The 23,539-nt window shown below is 35.9% G+C and overlaps 1 protein-coding gene across 3 annotated transcripts in view; it reads right to left on the bottom strand.

Annotated features, from left to right (window-relative positions):
- Window positions 1-23,539, bottom strand: part of BTBD8 (BTB domain containing 8) — a 96,071-nt gene that overhangs the window by 25,738 nt on the left and 46,794 nt on the right. For all 3 annotated transcript variants that reach the window (XM_077905409.1, XM_077905410.1, XM_077905411.1), the window contains 5 exons: window positions 20,604-20,693; window positions 11,053-11,133; window positions 9,776-9,872; window positions 5,114-5,202; window positions 4,466-4,568 (listed from right to left, as the gene is read on the bottom strand). In XM_077905409.1, coding sequence (XP_077761535.1) covers window positions 4,466-4,568; window positions 5,114-5,202; window positions 9,776-9,872; window positions 11,053-11,133; window positions 20,604-20,693 — 460 coding nt within the window. The remainder of the gene's footprint in view (window positions 1-4,465; window positions 4,569-5,113; window positions 5,203-9,775; window positions 9,873-11,052; window positions 11,134-20,603; window positions 20,694-23,539) is intronic.

Below are 23,539 nucleotides of genomic sequence, written 5' to 3'. Positions count from 1 at the left end.
ATTTTTTTATCCCTTGGGTAAATACCTAGTAGTACAATTGCTGGATTGTAGGGTAGTTCTATTTTTTACTTTTTGAGGAATCTTCATACTATCTTCCAGAGTGGCTATACCAGCTTGCATTCCCACAAAGCGGGGTAAGAGGGTTCCCCTTTCTCTGCATCCTTGCCAACACCTGTTGTTTCTTATATTGCTAGTTTTAGCCATTCTGGCAGGTGCAAGGTGGTAACTCATCGTGGTTTTGATTTGTATTTCCCTGATAATGATGTTGAGCATCTTTTCATGTGTCTGTTAGTCATGTTTTCTTTAGGAAAGTGTCTATTCATGTCTTCTGCCTATTTCTTAACTAGATTGTTTTTTGGGGTGTTGAGTTTGATAAGTCCTCTATAGATTTTGGATATTAACTCTATCTGATATGTCATTTACAAATATCTTCTCCCATTCCATAGAGGGCCTTTTAGTTTTGTTGCTTGTTTCCTTTGCTGTGAAGAAGCTTTTTATCTTCATGAAGTCCCAATAGTTCTTTTTTTTTTTTTTTTTTTTGCTTTTGTTTTCCTTGCCTCTGGACACATGTCTAGGAAGAATTTGCTACAGCTGAGGTCAAAGAGGTCACTGCCTGTGTTCTCCTCAAAGATTTTGATGATTTCCTGTCTCACATTCAGGTCTTTCATCCATTTTGAATTTATTTTTGTGTATGATATAAGAAAATGGTTTAGTTCCATTCTTCTGCATGTTGCTGCTCTCAACACTGTTTGTTGAAGAGACTCTTTTTTCCATTGGATGTTCTTTCCTGCTTTGTCAAAGATCAATTGACCATATAGTTGTGGGTCCACTTCTGGGTGCTCTATTGTGTTCCATTGATCTATGTGTCTATTTTTGTGTCAGTACCATACTGCCTTGATGATTACAGCTTAGTAATTTAGCTTGAAATCTGGAATTGTGATGTCTTTTGTTTTGTTTTCTTTCTTCAGGATTTTGTGCTTTTGTGGTTCCACACAAATTTTAGGATTGTTTGTTCTAGCTTTGTGAAAAATGCTGGTGATATTTTGATAGGGATTGCATTAAATGTGGACATTGCTTTGGGTAGTATAGACAGTTAAAAATGTTTATTCTTGGGGGATCCCTGGGTGGCTCAGCGGTTTAGCACCTGCCTTTGGCCCAGGGCACGATCCTGGTGTCTCGGGATTGAGTCCCGCGTTGGGCTCCCGGCGTGAAGCCTACTTCTCTCTCTGCCTGTGTCTGTGTCTCTGCCTCTCTCTCTCTCTCTCTCTCTCTAGGTCTATCATGAATGAATAAATAAAATCTTTTAAAAAAATGTTTATTCTTCCAATCCACAATTGTAGAATATTTTTCCTTTTCTTTGTGTCCTCTTCAATTTCTTTCATAAGTGTTCTATAGTTTAAGAGTACAGACCTTTTAACTTCTTCAGTTTGGTTTATTCCTACGTATATTATTGTTTTTGGTGTAATTACAAATGGGATCCATGCCCTGATTTTTCTCTGCTTCATTATGGATATACAGACATGCGACAGATTTTTGTACGTTGATTTTATAACCTGCAACTTTGCAGAATTCACGTATTACTTCTAGCAGTTTTTTTGTTTGTTTGTTTGTTTGGGTTTTTTTTTTTTTTTGGTGGACTCTCAGGTTTCCTACATAGAGTATCATGATGTCTGCAAATAGGGAAAGTTTGACTTCTTCCTTGCCAATTCTGATGCCTTTTTTCTTTGTGTTGTCTGATTCCTGAGGATAAGACTTCCAGTACTATGTTAAATAGTAATGGTGAGAGTGGACACCCTTGTTCCTGACCATAGGGGAAAGGCTCTCAGTTTTTCCCCACTGAAGATGATATTAGCTGTGGGTCTTTCATATATGGCCCTTATGATGTTGAGGTATGTTCCAACTATCCCTACTTTGTTGAGGGTTTTTATCAAGAATAGATGCTATATTTTGAACTTAATGTTAGTACTCACATAGTCTAATTTGTATTTTACTTAGTTATTTAAATGCCTTTTTTCGGGGATCCCCAGGTGGCTCAGAGGCTCAGCGCCTGCCTTTGGCCCAGGGCACGATCCTGGAGTCCCAGGATCGAGTCCCACATCGGGCTCCTGGCATGGAGCCTGCTGCTCCCTCCACCTACGTCTCTGCCTCTCTCTCTCTCTCTCCCTCTATGTCTATCATGAATAAATAAAATCTTTTTTTTTTAAATGCCTTTTTTCTATCAACTTGTGAAATGATGAAGTCAAGGTCCACACTTCTTCAGAAAAAATCTTTGCCCACAGTGAAGACCTAGCATATTATCTTTAGAATGGCAACAATTTGTTTTAAGATCTGCTTTGTCATTTACTGATATTATGAACTTAAATAAAGCACTTACTTCTCTGATTGTCTTTTCTGATATATAAAAGAGAGATAAGGGTACCTATCTTATATAAAATTTTTAAAATGAAAGTATTTTTTGAACTGTGAAGTTCTAAAAACACCTATTAAATAATAATGACAGTAGTAGTAGTAGTAAGTGATGTTTCTACTTCTAGTAAACTGAATTATAGCTAGGCCATTTGTTTGCCTTCATGAACAGGGAGTAACTATTTACTGATCAAGAAACTAATCCAAAATATTAAGCAACAAAACTACACAGTCCTTCATTAGCATAAATATAGATTTATATTTATTTTTTGCAATGGTATCTCACTAGCTGGTGGCCTACCCCAGTTAGATTTAGATGTATCTTCCATGTAACCCAGTCTGATGTATCATTTAGGGTTCAATCAGAGAAAGAGAACCACTAGGAGTTAAATATATATATATATTTATATGAATATATATATATATGAATCTGTTACAGGGATTTGACCATATTCAATTGCAGGAGCTGGCTACTGATGTAGTTTGAAGACCACAGGGAAGGCAGCTAAGGGAAGACAGATATAGGACAGCAAGAACAAGCTGACATCCAAGAGCACAAGCTAAAACCTACAAGAATGAACTCATTTCAGTTCTCAGTTCCTCCAACCTGGATTAAATGGATGTCCTTCAGGAGATTCTGGTGCCCTTCATCATGGAACTAAACATATCCCCAGCAGAGGGGTAACGAAAGCCAAAAAAGGACACACGGCATGGTGGAGCAGTTGCAGCCTGTCTGCTGTTTCATTTCAACAAGGTGAGCCAGTAAACAAGCAACATGTATGAGATAAAAGTGCCTACCCCAACAGTCCTGGTGTTTAAATAAAAAAAGGCTGCTGCTTCACTTTTACCCATCAAATCTCACGCCAAATTGTCTCTCGTGGCCACTTCAACTGGAAACATTCAAAGAGGAAAATTCTGGGAAGTATAGTTCATTAGAGCCAAGCTGACAATATTACAAAACCACTGTAGTCTGCCCTTTGTCAGCTTGGCACCCATACACTTCTCTTTATACAATACTTAATTCTCAAATGGAAACAATAACAAAGTTGTGTTTTTACCTAACTTAGTATAACTATCCTCTATACAACAAATATGCTAACTTTTTCCCTATAAGAGGATATAAAACCCCTTTTTTGTCTTTGGGTGATATTTATTGTTTCCAGACTGATTCACACTTCCCTTTGGTATCCTATAACTTTAACATGGAAATATAAAATTAACTATTATTAATACATCTTATATTAGATGGTAGAGATATGAGACAGTAGAAAAAGTATACACAAATACTGGTTTATATAAACAAATATTCAAATAAAAAAGGGAAATGAGTATTTATATCATCACCACTATAGCACTCATTTCTGTAACTGGTAACTTGGTTATAGCTGGTATTTATCAAGCCAGCTGTTTCAGGATGATATAAAACATGGAAAGGCCATTGAAATCAGGAGCATCGGCTTACTGCCAGACTTGATTTACTGTGGAGTTTATTAGTCACAAGTGATGCTGTGTGAAATACCATGATTGTGAAAAAAGCTGTCTGTAAGTCCATGAATAGTGGTTTTAACAGAAACATTGGAGGCAAGGAAGGCAAATATATAGCCAGAGCAAATGTCTACTCTACTGAGAACGGAGCACTGCCTTTTCCATGATGAAATGGTCCAATATAATTAACTGGCGACCACGTAAATCCTCTTGGGAAATGTTGCCATAGAGAAGTTTCAGTGTTATATCCCAATCTACCTTAGTGAGTGAAAATCCATGTTGTTGATACCAATGTACAATCTCCATCTATGGCACCATCCTCCTTTTGTTCATGAATCAAAATATACTTCTCAGTGGTTCTGCATCTCTGAACCCTAACTAATGAATCTGGTACAGGGGAACAGAATCTTAAGGACAGGTTTTCAACTAGTTCTGTGTTATCTGGAATTGCTTTTCTCATCTTGCTTTTATAATATAATTCTATATTTATATTTAAAACATTGAAAGTACCTATATAAAACCAAATGAACTTTTTGATGACAAACACAAAGAAGGATATTCAGGTTATACTTACTAAAGACTGAATCAACATATTAAGACAACTTTTCTGAATCTCAGGAGGTACATTTGCAAAACTTCTCTCAGACCAAAACCTTGCAAAATGCTTTACAATCCATCTGTTAAAAAAAAAATCAAAGAATCCTGAGTTAGAGAAATATTTTTAATTATGATACTCAAATAATACTTTTATTTTCCGTGACATAAGTTGTACACATATATGTGGATGACTAACTAACCCTTATAATTAATTTTGTGAGTTCTCTGATGGACTTAATTATCCTTCCTTTTCTGTGAACACATTTTAAATCCACCGAGTTATATGCACAGATTTTAACATAAATAATTATGGTTCAGCTAAAATAAGATTGATCCCAAGCACCTTGAGTAATATCTAAGTCAATACTTCTCCTCACAATTGTTACAATGAGTTAAGCACTAAGCTACATAGTGTGCCCAAGAAAATAGGCCAATTCCAAAATTTCTCAGAAAATTAGGAGATGGAAGAACAAAGTCCCTACATCAATAGTATCAACACTACTTCAGATCACTTACTTCATGCAGTCAGCAAAAAAGACTGTCCACTCCAACTGTATGAGCAATAATCAGGCACTCTAATACAGTCCCTACATCAATAGTATCAACACTACTTCAGATCACTTACTTCATGCAGTCAGCAAAAAGACTGTCCACTCCAACTGTATGAGCAATAATCAGGCATTCTAATACAGACGCCAACCTTCTGGAAACCGGCTAAAATTGATAGAAAACAACACATGTATTATTTTTCAATTTACAGAGGCTAAAAGTGTTTGGTTCATAAAGATGACCTGATTTATATACCTAAACTATAGAATAAATGTTTATGATTCAAAAGTCTGTTCTTTCAAAATTATCACTAACAACCTTTAGTTTTATAGAATGGCATTTGAGCTCTCAGTGTCAGAATGCATACAAGTTTTTTGTTTTTTTTTTTTTATTTTTTTTAAATTTATTTATTCATGATAGACACAGAGAGAGAAAGAGAGGCAGAGATGTAGGCAGAGGGAGAAGCAGGCCCCATGCCAGGAGCCCGACATGGGACTCAATCCCGGTACTCCAGGATCGTGCCCTGGGCCAAAGGCAGGCGCTAACCCGCTGAGCCACCCAGGGATCCTCTACAAGTTTTATTCTAATTTCATTTAGCTTAATTTTATTTGTTTTATTTATTTAAATTCCATTTAATTTTATTTACATTCAATTAGCCAACATACAGTACTCCATTAGCCTCAGATATAGTGTTCAACAATTCATCAGTTGTGTATATTTAAATTCAATTTAGTTAACATATAATGTATTATTAGTTTCAGAGGTAGAATTTAGTGGACTCATCAGTTGCACATGACATCCAGTGTTCATTCTATCATGTGCCCTCCTTAATATCCATCAGCCAGTTACACCATCCCCCTACCTACCTCTCTTTCAGCAACCCTCAGTTTATTTCCTATAGTTAAGAGTCTCTTATGGTTTGTCTCCCTCAGTTTTCATCTTATTTTTCCTTCCTTTCCCTGTGTTCATCTGTTTTGTTTCTTAAATTCCACATATGAATAAAGTCATATGATATTTGTCTCTGACTTACTTTGCTTACATTTAGCTTAATTTTTTGTAAAATGATATAATAATTTCTAGCACATCTCAGTGCAATGCAACCATATGGTCTAATCCGCTTCATATAAACATAACTCTAAGTATATATGCAAGGGGAGGTCCTACACTGACCTCAGACAAAATTATAGAAGTTAATTAGATCATAATTATATAACACATTTTTAAAAGCTCAAATACAGAAGAATCAAATAAAATGTAGATATAAATAGTGACGACTCACTGCTCTTGGTGTTAAGCCTCTGTGCAACATATAGCCCATATCATTTATTTTCAGGTTTTGGATTATTTCCTAAGCATATCTATTGCCTATTAGGGTGAACAGAGTTCAGTTTCTCTCTGTACACATTCATTTGTTGTAATGCGAGGTTTATACACTTAATAAAGACCACTAATCAGTCAATTTATAGATATAGTCTCTAAATGTGTCCTTCTGAAGATCCCCTGCTCTCAGAGAAGAGCAAAAGCTTCTTTTGAATTGCATCCAGCATTGTATTTCTAATAAGGTCAGTGATTTCCAACTTTTAAAATTATTAATTGCTATTATTTGAGTTTCTAATACAATTCTCCTAAAGGTATCATATTAGTGTTTAATAAATTGAATATAAATATTTTGCTTTGTATATTAACAATTTGATTATCCCCTTTAAGATAACTGGAGGTACTCTAGGTTATTCTAAAATCAGAAATGGCTGTCACTATATAGATTATACAGAGATAATTCTACAAAGTTAAATAATTTGGTTTTCTGAGCCACTTTAGATAAGAGTATCAAACTCATGCGAAGAAACAACTGGTATAAACAAAAACACTCAGAGTCTAAAAAACTGCAAAAGTAAACACAAGAGTTAAAAAAAGTCTAGCAATCTAATTCTATTTAGGAATAACCATTTACAATGTGAAGTCCATTAATTGATGTATAACTTTAAAATTTTTTCCATAAAAAATATTAAAATGCAAAGTAACTTACTTAAAGCAGAGACTAGCAAACTATACTTGTGAGCCAATCTAGTTCACCACTGTTTTTGTGAATAAAGTTTTATCCAAACACTGCTACACTGTTTCATTTACATATTGTCTATAGTTGCTTTTCTTCCAGAAGGCAGAGCCCAGAAGCTGTGATAGAGAACAAATAGCCCACAAAGCCTATAGTATTTGCTACCTGGCCTTTTACAGAAAAAGTCTACTGACCACTGGCTTAGGAGGTTAACTTTAGCTCTCTGAGAATTGTAATTATATAAAAATGCCAATTCCCAAAGGTTTTGTAACAGGATGACTGACTTTTAGTCATTTTCAAAATCTGCCTGCAGAATCTGGAAAGATGTGCATTTAAATTACTACCTAAAATACGTTTTTAAGAGGTGGAAAGGGGCGTGTGGCTGGCTCAGTCAATTATAAACGTCCAATTCTTGGACACTTATATTTTGGCTCAGGTCATGATCTCATGGATCATGGGATCAAGCCCTATGTGGGGCTCCCTACTCAGTGGGAAATCTGCTTGAAGATTCTGTCCCTCTGCCCTTCTCCTCACTCGCGCACCTGCGTGTGCTCCCTTCTCACTCTCTCAAGTAAATAAATAAATCTTAAAAAAAAAAAGAGGTGGCAAAAAAATATGTAATGTAATGCTGTGATTCTATAAATGGCTATATAATTAACCAGATGCAACATGGTAGTAGGTTGACGTCACTTAGTTTGCTCTACTTAAGATGTCAATGACTTTTGCTGATGACTCTTTTAGGAGCAGACTGAATTTCACCCTAGTCTCTTAGTGGATAAAGATTCTTCCAGTGGTTCATGATGCACAAAACTTCCCTAGGTGGATACAGCATCATTTAGCCCTATACCAGCATTCTCTAATCTCACATACCCACTAGGGTTCTCCTCCTGCCTATTGTACCATTTATAACTGGGGTAGGGTGGACGCCCCATACTTCTTCAATGTATGATAATAGCTATCGTCCCTAATCACCAAGCTTATACTGGCTTCTCCCTTTAAAAATCTCCATATTAGAGTATACTCTCACTGGTTTCTGAGGCATATTCCAGGCTCTTGGAAGAAATCTCTTACCATTTTCTTTTATTCTTTAATGGAAGCTCCAGAGTGGGCTGGTTTTAGAGATACGGTATATGTCCATGTTAGGGATAAGACATATCTCCTCATTGCAGATACCCTCTATCTTTAATCTTTATTCAGGATATGCTTGTATCATCCTCCTAACTTTCACTTGGCTGGGAGATGAGGGAAGCAGATGAATGAGAAGGAAAATCTTTCATCAAAATTCTTCACCTTGGGATCCCTGGGTGGCGCAGCGGTTTAGTGCCTGCCTTTGGCCCAGGGCGCGATCCTGGGGACCCGGGATCGAATCCCACGTCGGGCTCTCGGTGCATGGAGCCTGCTTCTCCCTCTGCCTGTGTCTCTGCCTCTCTCTCTCTCTGTGTGTGACTATCATAAATAAATAAAAATTTAAAAAAAAATTCTTCACCTTCTACATATTTGAGGATACCACTTACTACCCTCCTTCTTCTAGTTCCCTTACTTCTAGAGGCTGGAATGAATGGCTGATTAAAGGTGGCTGAGAAGTTTAACTTTTTCAGTAAACCCTGAGTGGGTGGTAGTGGAGGTGGTGCTATATGCAACTATTCATGGCTCTGTTTTAGTACATGGAGTGCTCTCTCAGCTACAACTTATATAGAGGTAGGAAAAGTCTTACCTAACACAAAAATCTAAATTTAAATGTTATTTAAATTATTTAAATTACCTAATTAAAATTCATACAATGCATACTGTTGCCTCAAGTACCCAATAAGAAGGGAATGATGTAAAACAATTCTGTTAAGATTTTTCTGTTTATTACTAAAGTAATACATGACCATTGTAGAAAATGTAGAAAAGCATAATCAGAAAATAAAAAATAGGGTAGCCTGGGTGGCTCAGTGGTTTAGCGCCGCCTTCAGCCCAGGGCACGATCCTGGAGACCAGGGATCAAGTCCCACATCAGGCTCCCTGCATGGAGCCTGCTTCTCCCTCTGCCTATCTCTGTGTCTCTTGTGAATAAATAAGTAAAATCTTAAAAAGAATAAATAACCTATCAGTCACAGAATAAATTAAAACAATGGAAAATCTAAGAATAATGTACAAAACGGGATCTGTACAAACGCACAGTATGATATCTTTCTTTAGAAAATAAATTTATGTTTGCATAAACTAAAGTTAAAAGTTAGTATTCATACTCTATCTGGGGAGACTGAGAGGAATATATTCGATCCCAAGTACATGCTACAAAGAGAAGTCACAGGAAGGAAGAGCACTTTCAGGAAAAAGAACCAATGAAACACTTCTAATAAATGTGTTTTGATAAATGGAGAAGGTAACTTTGGTTCCTGACTTCCTTAGTTCCAAATCCTGACTGAGTCCCAGCTATACCTTCTACCTTTGAATTATAAAGGATACTCCTATATCCTTTTAATAAACCCCATGTCAATTTTATTTTACTTAAATGATCTGAATTAGTTTTTTTGCAGACATACCATATGAGCTATTTCTTAACTAGAGTTCCCATTAGTTAAATTGACTTAATATTTTTAAGATTCAAAGCACTATTCACTATCAGAGTTAAAAATCTAGTAGGTAATAATGGGTGACTTTAAGCATTGGGTAAGATTTCTGAGACTCAATAATTACCTTCTGAAAGAAATTACAGTAATCTCTTCTTAAAATATAGATTGCTACTTCTTTTAATCCTTCTAGTCCATACATATCGGCCATATTGAGTATCTGACTAAAATAAAAATAGATACACTGTTAATTCTCCAGTTTAAAAATCAAGAAATAATACATAGTAATTTCCTGATTAGTCTGTTTTAAAAAAATAATAATCTGAATTATTTTAACTCTAACTTTCTGCCCTATATATTTTCTTTATGGATAATAAAAAGGACACAGGTCAAAAGTTGAAAGCACTGTTACATGACTTGATTAGTGGAGATAACAAGAAGTAAATTTGGAGATGTTTCAATCAAATTCCCCTCATATTTTCAGCGACATATATAGCAAAGTTCAGGAAGCTGCTTCAAAGGCTGTAAAAGTTATGAAACTCTTTGCAACAAATTTGTACAATAAAAACTTACTTGGGAGAAGAGTAATTAATTGATGCTTATCATATTGAAAATGCCTACAAAGAGATTTTCCATTGCTTCTTTCATTTGGTAAGTATTTCCCAGCACCACACTTACTTTAGGTAGTTAGGAAACAGACAAGCCTTAAGAGCATGATAAAATTCCATATAGATTTCCAGGCAGGAAAACTTCAGTACTTAATCCCTGTGACTTATGATACTTTCCTTCCAAAATTATATTAATCAGTTTATAATTAAAGGAACCAATGAATATTTAAATTAAAGAAGCAGCTTTCATTTGTTTGATACTAGAACAGCAATAAAAGAAGAGAACATTCAAAAAATTAGAAGAGCAAGGTAGATTTCACTTTCCAGTATGATTTCAGCAACTTAGCATTTCACTAAAGAGCAATGAAGAACCATTGTGGTTTTTTAGGATACCTATATTCTTAAAGTAATTTTAGGTTTTTTTTTTCTTTTCTTTTGCTGCTTAAGAGAGTAATCCTAAAATTTAAAAATAAAGTAGTAAGATAATTATTCCAAATTTGATAAAGATTCAACTTTATAAAAACCTGTAATTTTTCAAACAAATATAAAGTTTTCCTAACAAAATTTAAGTCAAATACTTTTCCTAATCTTATCATTGTGAGTTGCTAGATCATCTTTTCTTCTAACTAAGGTGACTTACTGTTTTTAGATATTCCTAACACACACAAATAAGATATGGCAAAATAATAAAAGTGAAGCTTTTATTTCATTGACACTTTAAAACATAGCTCAATCAAGCAGAAACCATTAAGTCTTAATACTTCTATATTTAAAATCATTAAAAAGTAATACGCACCCAACATTAGCTTTGTCTGGAAAGTCCAAAATTCCTCCATATATAAAATGCATCATAACATTCATTTCTACATGGTTTATACTGAAAAATAAAAGAAAACTTAATTCAAATCCAGAAATAATTAAGGTTTGACTGATATCAATGATACATTCTATTTTCTTGCAAAATTTTAGCCAAGATAAAGTTTTAATCACACTTTTATCTGAATATATTATTCAAATAACATCTATACAGTTATTCCATTAATTTAAAATTAAGTATAACTGTAGCTATAGATTTTTATATAAGTTATAAAATGTTATTTGTATGTTATCAAATCACTGATTACTTGTTGAGCATCTTCTGTAATGAACTTTTAGAGTTAGAAGGGATCTGAGAGGTCACAATACAACCTCTGGCTCATTAGGAAATCATCGCTGACAAATGGCCTCTAATCTTCTTTTTTTTAAATATATTTTTTTAATTTTTTTTATTTATTTATGATAGTCACAGAGAGAGAAAGAGAGGCAGAGACACAGGCAGAGAGAAGCAGGCAGAGAGAAGCAGGCTCCATGCACCGGGAGCCCGACGTGGGAATCGACCCCGGGTCTCCAGGATCGCGCCCTGGGCCAAAGGCAGGCGCCAAACCGCTGCGCCACCCAGGGATCCCGCCTCTAATCTTCTTAAAGCCTCATATGAACAACTCTATTCACTGGAAAGATTCTTGTTATGCTGTATAGATTTCTTAATTTGTAATACCTATCCAGCAGCTCTAGCTTGACCAACATCCTCATTACAGATGAAAAGTAAAGATAAGACTTAAGTAGTCTAGAGTGATAATTTTTATGTCCTACTGACTACTGGATTTCAAACTGAATTCATGGCCTCCTTCCTCTTCCCCATTTCCCCCAGTACCCCAGATTCAGTCTTCTTCATGCTATTCCTAATTTGTTCATAGCACTGTAATAGGGCTTCTTGCATCTTGTCTTATCCTCTGCCTCTGTACCAAAGGGACTGAATTATCGGGTTTGTGGGTAACAAGCACTGGTCATTAGTCAGGAGGAACTTGAGATGAGAGATAATTGGATTTCTTTTTCTTTTCTTCTCTATTGAACAAGTGTGAAGAGGTGATTGGGAAGAACTGCATCTACTACTATACAGTTTCAGACTTTCTTTCAGATGGGTTGTTATAGAGGGGACATAGTAAGCAAGTAAACTGTGGTTCTTCCATTTAACACACATTTTATTGCTTTAACAGTTTTTATCGATAATAAAGGAAATGTTGGAGCCCCTGGGTGGCTCAGTTGGTTAAGTATCCAACTCTTGATTTTGGCTCAGGTCATGATCTCAATGTCATGAGATGGAGCCCATATAGGGATCTGTGTGCAGCAGGGAGTCTGCTTGAAATTTGCTCCTGTCTCTTCCTCTGCCCCTCCCCCTGCTCACACACTCTCTAAAATAAAATCTTTAAAAATAATAATAATAAAGGAAATGTTTTCTTACTTCATCTGCTAGTTCTTTCAAATTATTTTGAATAGGAAGAAAGTGTATTATTTATTGTCCACCCCAACTCTAATACCATCTAGATTATCACCTACATACCTAAATTAGAGCCTGAGATTCATCTTAATCATCTCCCTCATTATATCCCATCACTTTCAAAACTTCTTGAATTCAGCCTCTGCTCCCTCTTTCTCCTCTCACTGCTCTGGGTTAGCCTCTTATTTTCTCTCATCTGTATTATGACTATATCTTCTCTCTCATGTGGGTTTCCTACCTGAAATAATCTCTTCATATCCCATTTCCCACACTACTATTAGAGTGAAAATCTTTCAACAGTTCTCCATAGCCCATTGAAAAAAAAAAGTACAAATTCCTTAGCTTGGTGTATAGTGTTCTTTTCCAACTGACCTCGTTCTCCTTCCCTCTAAAGAGGGAGATGAATGAACTACTCATTTCCTATACTTGAACTACTTATAATTCCTTATATGTCTATGCCTTAGTACACCTGTTTACTCTTAAAATTCTCTCTCTCTACTTATTTCATCTTCCAGACACCAGACATGTGGCTCTTTATCTCTGATTGTTTCCTTAATATCCCAAAGGCCAAAAAATAAAAATCACCAGATAGTAAACAGTAATAACTAACATTTATTGAGCACTTATGAGCCAGTTACTGAGCTAATAAGCATTTTGAATGCCATTTGCTCATTGAATAATAACTTAATAATAGATACAAATGAAAAACTGAAATTAAGCAACTTGCCAAGGCTAAATGGCTTACACTATAGTTTAAATCCAGGCCGACTGACTCCAAAGTGTAGACTCTTAAGCAGTACACTATACTATATGCTTCCATTATCACATTTATCAAACTGACTTTTTTTTTATATATATATATTTATGTTAGTCACAGAGAGAGAGAGAGAGAGGGGCAAAGACACAGGCAGAGGGAGAAGCAGGCTCCATGCACCGGGAGCCCAACGTGGGATTCGATCCCAGGTCTCCAGGATCGCGCCCTGGGCCAAAGGCAGGCACCAAACCACTGCGCCACCCAGGGATCCAAACTGACTTGTAATATCTTTGTTTACACATTTGTTTCTCCTTCTAGACTGAGTTATGTTAGGGCAGGCTATACCTTAGGTTTATCCTTGCATTTCTAATAGCAGCCAAATGTCAGCAATGATTCAGTAGCCCCAAGTTGAGAAGAATTTTCTTCACCCATACAATATTGCAGTTCTGCAGTGGAATCAGGGTGGGAACAATGCTAATAAGATTTCCACAATTCATTAAGCATAGTATCTATGCTAAAAGATATCTGCTAAATAATATCTGCTAATAATATCTGCTAAAGGAAATAAAGAAGGAAGGCAAGAAAAAAATAGAGTCCCACAGGGTAGGACTCAGAAAGGTGTTTGATTCTATTTCTTATATAACATATGCTCAATAAATGTTTGAAGAATGTTTAATGAATGGCTTATTAGGACACTTGTAGCATCTTTCTGACTCTTCAGAGGAATATTGAGTTGAAAATATAAAGCATTTAAAAAAAAAAAGCATTTTTCAATTAATTTAATATATATTTACTGGCCCCCACTATGGCTAAATACTGGTTTCTGCTGATTCAAAAATCCCACATCTTTAATACTTAGGAAAAAAGTCAAATCTCTACATATTCTCATTTATGTACTATGGATATGAGAAAATTTGATCTCAGACTAATTATGCCACATTATCTGTAGTCTGTTAATCTATGACACGAGCATAATTACTACAATGTATATGCCATGCACTTTCCCTCAAAATTTCAAGAGCCATTCTTATTATTGTTAATGAGAATTGGTCATTTATGTTTAATAATGGTTTCTTTCAAAATTTGACATATTTAAGCAAAAGATAATAATAATTAAGTAAAAACAAAAGTAGTGTTATTAAAATCAATAGCAAAATCTAGACATTTGAGCGTATATATAAATATGTTATAAAAATGACAAGAAACCATTTTCCTACAGTTTTACAGATGTTTTACTAAACTGCATTCTCATTACAGTGTTGTAAGTCATATGTATTTTTACTAAAATTATTTATAAAGACATATTCAACTGACCTAGAAAAACAACAAATCACTTCAATAGCCTACAGTTTAAATGGAAAGACTGAAAGCACTATCTCCATTTAAATGTAATCAGAATAAAAGCTTTTAGGAGATGAAAACTTTATATATACTCCAGGGAGAAAAAACCTATGAGAGCTCTAAGACCAGAGAATAAACATGCACCTCATTTACTAAAATCTTTGTGCTTAATGTGTGCTTCCTAAAGTTTTAGGGTTCGATGTGTGTGGGCTAAGGTAACCTAAGGACTCATCCATAAGTTAATTCATTCACATTTAATATTTATTGAATGATAGGCTCTATTCTAGACCTTGAGGCTATAAGAAGCTTACATTCTAGAGGGAGAACATGGACATTAAATATATAAACAAATATATGAAGAAGATAATTTTAATAGTGAAAAGTGCCATGAATATAACACAACAAGATAATATAAATGAGGGTAACTGGAGAGTTGGATTATAGTTACTTTATTTATTTATTTATTTATTTATTTATTTATTTATTTATTTATTTATTTATTTTTTCGATCCCGGGTCTCCAGGATCGCGCCCTGGGCCAAAGGCAGGCGCTAAACCGTTGCGCCACCCAGGGATCCCCGGATTATAGTTACTTTAGGTGGGATAGTCTGGAAAAACCAAGGAGCCAGATCACATAGGGTCTTCTAGGTTGTAATAAGGATTTGGGTTGAATTCTGTGACGAGAAGGCACTGAACAATTTTAGTCAGAAGAGAAATATATCTAATTTATATTTCAAAAGATCATCCTGAAAATTCAGTGTAATCCCTGGAATCTCCTAAGGGAAATGAGAAAATCCAAATTTATGCTCCAGAACCCCAAGCCACCATTCAAAGACTTTTATTTACATAAAATGTAAATATGTAGAGTTACAGAAATTATTGGCTGTGGTTCGATTTGCAGTGCAGGGTGTGGAAAACTTCCCCCTTCTTCCATCAAAACTGGAAAACTTTCTTACACTTTCCAACCCTGGGGCATAGGTAGAACTAGGGTTATAGGACTCTACTACTCCTACCTCAATTTATTGAAGGTTATCCCTCTTGAAAAATATCACGTGCGTTACATCTATGAGTTACCAACTCATTAAAAACTCTATGGTTCTTTTCTATAAGGACAGACAGGATTTCATTCTAATCTACTGCAGAAAATATCCCACAGGCACACAACAGTGGTACAGTTCCCAAAAAAGGCTGCTGATCAAGCAAAGCAGGTGTTGCTGTCCTAGTATTGGTAATGGCCCTTGCTTGAACCCATTTCTCTCTAGAAAATGAGAACAATCTAATCTAGGGAAAAAAAGAAAAGACAAATATTAATAAACATTATATACTATATACCAAGCACTATCTCATTTAATCCTTTCAATAACCTCAGGAAATTCAGGGAAGGTAAGCAATGTCTCTAAAGTCATGTAACAAGTTAGGGCTGGATGTTGGACTGCCTATAATGACATCAAAGTCCATGATCTAAACTACACTACCCATGGAAACAGCTATCCAGGTTTACAATATATACTAATGTGGAAAAAATTTGTTTTGTAGATTGCTTTGTTATAAAAATTCCTAAAAGGTGTGATTTTTTATTCATTTTTTAAAGCTTAATTTGTTTTAGAGGGAGAAAGAGAGCACATGTGCGTAAGTGGGGATAGGGACAGAGGGAGAGGAAGAGAGAGAATCCTTCAAGCTGAGCAGGGAGCCTGATGTGGGGCTCAATCTCACAATCCTGAGATTATGACCTGAGCTGAAACCAAGATTATGACCTGAGCTGAAACCAAGAGCTCCACCTACTGAGCAACCCAGGTGCCTGAAAAGATGTGATGTTTTAAAAACCAAAATTCCTAAATCCCTTTTAACCGCAAAATTCCTAAATTCCCTTTAGCCTTCCTATAGCTTTATATCCCATGATACTAATAACATTTTAGGTGATAATTTGACACAGCGAATTTGATATGTGATGCAAGAGGGAAAAGCAAACATATTGTGTAATAAGAATAAAGGTTGTATACAAAACCCAGCAGCTTGGGCAGCCCAGGTGGCTCAGTGGTTTAGTGCCAGCCTTCGGCTCAGGGCGTGATTCTGGAGTCCCAGGATCAAGTCCCACATCAGGCTCCCTGCATGGAGCCTGCTTCTCCCTCTGCCTGTGTCTCTGACTCTCTCTCTCTCTGCCTCTCATGAATAAATAAATAAAATCTTAAAAAAAAAGAATATAACACAATGATTTAACAACTCTGTATGTTATGTTATGCTCTCAAGTGTAGCTCCCATATTCCCTGTGCTGTGCCTTTTATTACTGTGACTTATTCATTCCATAACTGGAAGCCTGTATCTCCCACTCTTCTATCCATTTTGCCCATCCTCCTAGGCCCTCCCACTCTGGCAGCCATCAGCTCTCTGTATTTATGGGTCTGTTTCTGCTTTTTGTTTATTTCTTTGTTTTATTTATTTTTTTTATTTTGATTTATTTTTTATTGGTGTTCAATTTGCCAACATATAGAATAACACCCAGTGCTCATCCCATCAAGTGCTCCCCTAAGTGCCTGTCACCCAGTCACCCCCACCCCCGCCCACCTCCCTTTCTACCACCCCTTGTTTGTTTCCCAGAGTTAGGACTCTCTCATGTTCTGTCTCCCTTTCTGATATTTCCCACTCATTTTTTCTCCTTTCCCCTTTATTCCCTTTCACTATTTTTTATATTCCCCAAATGAATGAGACCATATAATGTTTGTCCTTCTCCGATTGACTTATTTCACTCAGCATAATACCCTCCAGTTCCATCCACGTCAAAGCAAATGGTGGGTATTTGTCGTTTCTAATGGCTCAGTAATATTCCATTGTATACATAGACCACATCTTCTTTATCCATTCATCTTTTGATGGACACCGAGGCTCCTTCCACAGTTTGGCTATTGTGGACATTGTTGCTATAAACATCGGGGTGCAGGTGTTCCGGTGTTTCACTGCATCTGTATCTTTGTTTTGTTTTAGATTTCACAGTGAAATCATATGATATTTGTCTTTCTCTGACTACCACTGACCAACTTCAGTAGCTTATTCAAGGGAAAAACAAATTGTGAAACAAGTTTGGCTACTTCTATTTGGCTTTTTCTTGGGCAAGCTACTAAAGTTGGTCAGTGGTAGTCAAGCCATATTATAACAGGAGATTATCCATCACATCCATCATAATCAAGGATGGAAAATTACAGGTAAAGTCGTAGAGACCAGTAGTTAATGATACCACTTGTTTCTTGTCTACTCACTTCTTAACAGACTTCATCTTTAAAAGCCTTGTATTTTGAATGTTTAATCTGATCACTCATGAGGGCTGACTAAGGACTTCCCTTATTCCCATAGCTAAACTCAGAGGTCATCTTAAACAATACAAAACAGATAGAAGCAGAACATATCTGGTTGAAGGAGTGCCCTTCCCCATGTAGTTTTCCCTCAGATCCCTATCCCATGCCATCTGTTCCCTAACATACCTACCAGGAACATTTAGGGTCCTATGGGATGAAGTTTAAAAATCAGTGATTTAAACAATCAGTTTAAATTAGTGCATTAGCTCAAGAACCCAACTCATTCCAATAGGAAACTTTTAAATTCTTTAGTGACTATGGTGTAATGGACACTGAATTAAGTCCCCCCAAATCATGTGATTTATATTCAGGATAAGCTCTTATTTACCAGGTGACTCCAGGAAGACATTTAACTTAACTGATCTTGCTTTTACTCATCTGCAATACATGAATACACCTGCTCTCTCAAAGACTGATTCTAAAAATTAAAGGGCATAGTAAATGTGGAAGAAGCCCAGAAAAAGACATGGTGTTACTATAAGGTATTATTATTACTGGTGTGGACAGAATCTATTTGGAGAAAGGAAGAAAGAGCTACATAATAGGTATCAGATAATAAAAACTGTCACTAAACCTACAAGGAACTAAGATTTCTTCTAGAAAAAAAAAACTAGACATGTGCTTTCTGTAAATTACTTTCCCCTGCTGTAGAAAAAGATCTCATAATCATACTCTTCTGTTGACTTTTATCTCACTACACAGGATCATGTGATTTTTAATGAATGTCAAAAGTTGCATTTTGAATCAAACTACTGTTACTCCTCCATTTACATTTCTATTGAATTCAGTTCTAATGGAAGTGGATTGACAGGTTTTTTTTAAATGATGTCTAAAATATCTGAAACACAGACCCTGGACAAGTTTCCAAAATTACACCAATGTGATTATCCCTAGGAATGGCACACTTAAACTCTGGCCTCTACTAGCACTATTCTTTTTTTCTATATTCAGTGGATATTTTAAATTCATCATAAAGAAAGAGATCTTAGGGCAGCCTGGGTGGCTCAGCGGTTTAGCACGCGGCCTTCAGCCCAGGGCCTGATCCTGGAGACCTGGGATGGAGTCCCACGTCTCCCTGCATGGGGCCTGCTTCTCCCTCTGCCTGTGTCTCTGCCTCTCTCTGTGTGTTGTCTCTCATGAATAAATACATTTTACAAATCTTTTTTTTTTTTTTAAAAAGGTTGCAAAGGGATCCCTGGGTGGCGCAGCGGTTTGGCGCCTGCCTTTGGCCCAGGGCGCGATCCTGGAGACCCGGGATCGAATCCCACGTCGGGCTCCCGGTGCATGGAGCCTGCTTCTTCCTCTGCCTGTGTCTCTGCCTCATTCTCTCTCTCTCTCTGTGACTATCACAAATAAATAAAAATTAAAAAAAAAAAAAAAAAAAAAAGGTTGCAAAATACAGGGATATGTGTATTAAAACTGTGGTAGTATAATTAAAACATAATCTCAAAGGCCCTAGTATGAAGAAAACAGGGTTAGGACCTTTTGCAGATGTTTCATTTCTACTAAATGGATAAAATATGAAAAAAAGAACAAAATAAGAACACATTATATATTCTTACAAATAACAGTTCCATTTTTTTATAGAGTGAGAAATTACAAAATGATAGGCATTTGTAGATATGTTCTAGATAGTAAGAGAACCAGATGACTGCAACCAAGAATCAAGATTATAGGTCAGGATGACAAAATAAATGGTAAGAATTTATCAATACTTTCTGTGCATCAATTGTCATGAAATTACCACTATCACTATTCCACACCCAAATCTCTGGCTAAGATCTAGAGCTGAGAGGTTCCCTCAGAACTCCTAGGCAATTTTCCTACTGAGAAAGCCCTCCCCCATACTATAGAATCTTGCAGGGATCATCTATGACCAAAAAAAAAAAGGTTGCTTTTTATCATTTAAGGTACTAGTTCATCTCTTAATAACTATTTTAGCAGTTTACATAAACTGCCACCAATTGTGTAGATTCACCATTGCCTCATAATAGGTCAATGAAATCCACACCTACCCAAATTATTCTTTTAAAAAAAAAAAGAAGCAAAACTACCATTTACAGCCCAACCCATCCAAATTGATATACCAAGGCCTAATCCTCCAGTGTGGCTATATTTGGAAATAGGGTTTATGAAAGATTAAGATTAAATGAGGTAACAGGGTGAGGCCCTGCCCTAATGTGCTAAAATTAGTGTCCTTATAGAAGAAACACCAGAGAGTTCTCTCTCTCCCTCTATTTTCATCTCCCCTTGCCCCCATGCAGTAAGGAAAGGCCATTAAGCACATACAAAAAACTAGCTGTCTGCAACCTGAGGTAAGAGCTCTCAAAGACACAAAACTTGCTAGCACTCTGATCTTGCCAAATTGTGAGAAAATAAATTTCTGTTGTTTAAGCAACCCAATAGTAGTATTTTGTTATAGCAGTCTATTACTAAATGCTTCCTACTATGTCATTTTCAGAAGATGTACTTTAATGAATTCCACAAACATGAGAAACATTCCATTGAACACATGGGGAAATCAGATCCATAAAAAGTGCTTTGTATGAAGGAGTATTTGTAGTCAAGTTGCCTTATAAAAATTATGCTTACCCTTGAAGAGTAATGTACTCTTGGGAGCTTTCAGCCCAACAGCCACTCAGCATTGCAGCAAAATAACTAGATCTGGCACTTAAAATGGCCCTAAAGGGAAGAGAGTGGAAAACACAGGTAAACATTTATGTACTATGCAAGATATAATTTTTTATGAAACTCATCTTTACCTCTTAAAATATAGTAATCTATTTGTCTTGTTTACATTTACTGGTAGGATTATAATAATAATAAGAATTACACATCTATATTTATACCTAAATATTTTTTTATTTTGTTTTTTAGAAAATGAGAGCATGTGCATGCGTGAGGTGGGGGGGGGTGGGAAGGGGAAGGAGAGGAGGAGGAGAGAAGAGAAAGAATCTTAAGCAGGCTTCATGCTCAGCAGGGAGCCTCACATTGGGCTTGATCTCACAATTCTGAGATCATGACCTGAGCTGAAATTGAATTCTACACTTAACCAACTGAACAATCCATGCAACCGATTATACTTAAATATTTTGATCACTTAATTAAAACGTTAATTCTAATGTTTTTATTTTTTCCCCTTGAAAACTCTTTACCTTCAATGATTGAAACTATTTTCATGAATAAGAGAGTAATAAATCATTTGCAAATGGAGAAATAAAGAACCAAAGATGTTATTTAACATTTTAAGAGAGTAGCAACAAGAAAGGTACTAAAACTATAAAGGTCCTGAGTTCAAGTTCAGAACTCCCCTAATTATGCTAAAGAACACCCATATCTTAGATGGGAGAAACGACAAGAAAGATATTTTCTTTTGAATTTCTATTCTATATTCTCACATAAAATGTCCATTCACTCTTTAATTCAACAAATGTCTATTGACTTCTGTTTTGTGCTAGGCACTATTCTAAGTGCTATGAATACAGCAGTAAATGAGATACACAAAACAATATTATATTCTAGTGGATGGTATAGAAGAATGGAGAGGGACAAGGAGAAGAAAAATACACTTCTGGCAATGCCTTACTGGGTTATCTCAGACCAACATTCTTCAAAATAGCTAAGAAAGGGATGCCTGGGTGGCTCAGTGGTTGGGCGTCTGCCTTTAGCTTAGGGCATGATACCAGGATCTGGAATCGAGTCCCACATTAGGCTCCCTGCGAGAAGCCTGCTTCTCCCTCTGCCTGTGTCTCTCATGAATAAATAAATAAATCTTTTTAAAAATAGTTAAGAAAAAAAGGGAGATACATATAAATACAGCCATATACATAAATATATAAATATAGTTTTTTTTAAGCAAGATTGATTTGAAGGCATCAGGAAGATACCATCATGGTAGATTTTGAAACAAATTCTAAGAGAGAAGACAAAAGAGCTCATCCAAGTATTTTAGGTAACTTTTTCCACTGAGGCAATTTCCAGTATCTCTGATGAACACAGATCTGAAAAATCCTTAACAATTAGCAAACCAGATCAAATAATATATTTTTAAAAAACCATTCACCGGGCAGCCCGGGTGGCTCAGTGGTTTAGCGCTGCCTGCAGCCCAGGGCGTGATCCTGGAGACCCAGGATCGAGTCCCACGTCAGGCTCCCTGGATGGAGCCTGCTTCTCCCTCTGCCTGTGTCTCTGCCTCTCTCTCTGTGTGTGTCTCTCATGAATAAATAAATAAAATTAAAAAAAATAAAAATTAAAAAAAAATTAAAAACCATTCACCATGATCAAGTGGGATTTATTACCGAGATGCAAATGCAAGGGTGGTTCAGTAACTGCAAGTCAATCAAAGCGATATATCACACCAACATGAAAAAGGATAAAAACCATAAAATCATTTCAACAGATACAGAAAAAGCATTTGACAAAGTACAATATTCACTTATGATAAAAACCCTCAACAGAGTAAGTTTAGAGGAACATATCTCAACATAAGGGCCATATATAAAAAACACAGCTACTATCATGCTCAATGGTGAAAAACCGAGACCTTTTCCCTAACATCAGAAACAAGAAAAGGATGTCCACTCTCACCACTTTTATTCAACATAGTACTATAAGTCCTAGCCATAGCAATCAGACAAGAAAAAATAAATAAAAGGCATCCATACTGATGAGGAATAAGTAAAACTGTCACTATTTGCAGATGACATACTACATATAGTAAACCCTAAAGAGCCCACCAAAAACCTACTAGAACTGATAAATGAATTCAATAAGGTCACAGGACATAAAGTTAATATATATAAATCCACTGTATTCCTATACACTACTAATGAAATATAAGAAAGAGAAATTAAGAAAACAATCCCATTTATAATTATAGCAAAAATAATAAAATATCTAGGAATAAACCTAACCAAGGATATGAAAGACCTGTACTCTGAAAATTATAAACACGGAACATGAAGAAAACACAAACAAATGGAAAGATGCACCATGCTCATGAATTGGAAGGACAAAAATTTTTAAAATATCTATACTACCCAAAGCAAACTATAGATTTAATGCAGTCCCTATCAAAACACCAAGAGCATTTTTCATGAAATTTGAACAAATAATCTTAAATGTATACGGAATTACAAAAGATCCCAAATAGACAAAGCAATTCTGCAAAAGAAGAACAAAATAGGGGGTATCACAATCCCAGATTTCAAGATATTCTATAAAGCTATAGTAATCAAAACAGTATGGTACTGGCAAAAACAGACACATAGATCAATGGAACAGAATAGAGAACCCAGAAATAAACCCATAAGTAATCTGGACAAAGATTAATTTTCAACAAGGGAGGCAAGAATATGCAATGGGAAAAAGACAGTTTCTTTAACAAATGGTTTGGGGAAATGGGACAGCTACAGGCAAAAGAATGAAACTGGACCACTGTCTCACACCATACACAAAAATAAACTCAAAATGGATTAAGGACCTAAATGTGAGACTTGAAACCACAAAAACCCTGGAGAGAGCACAGG

Source organism: Canis aureus, chromosome 8 (genome assembly GCF_053574225.1).
Source record: "Canis aureus isolate CA01 chromosome 8, VMU_Caureus_v.1.0, whole genome shotgun sequence".
In the NCBI taxonomy this organism is placed as follows: Eukaryota; Metazoa; Chordata; class Mammalia; order Carnivora; family Canidae; genus Canis; species Canis aureus.
Note: the sequence above shows the minus strand (reverse complement) of the source record. Positions and strands in the feature narration are given on the sequence as shown.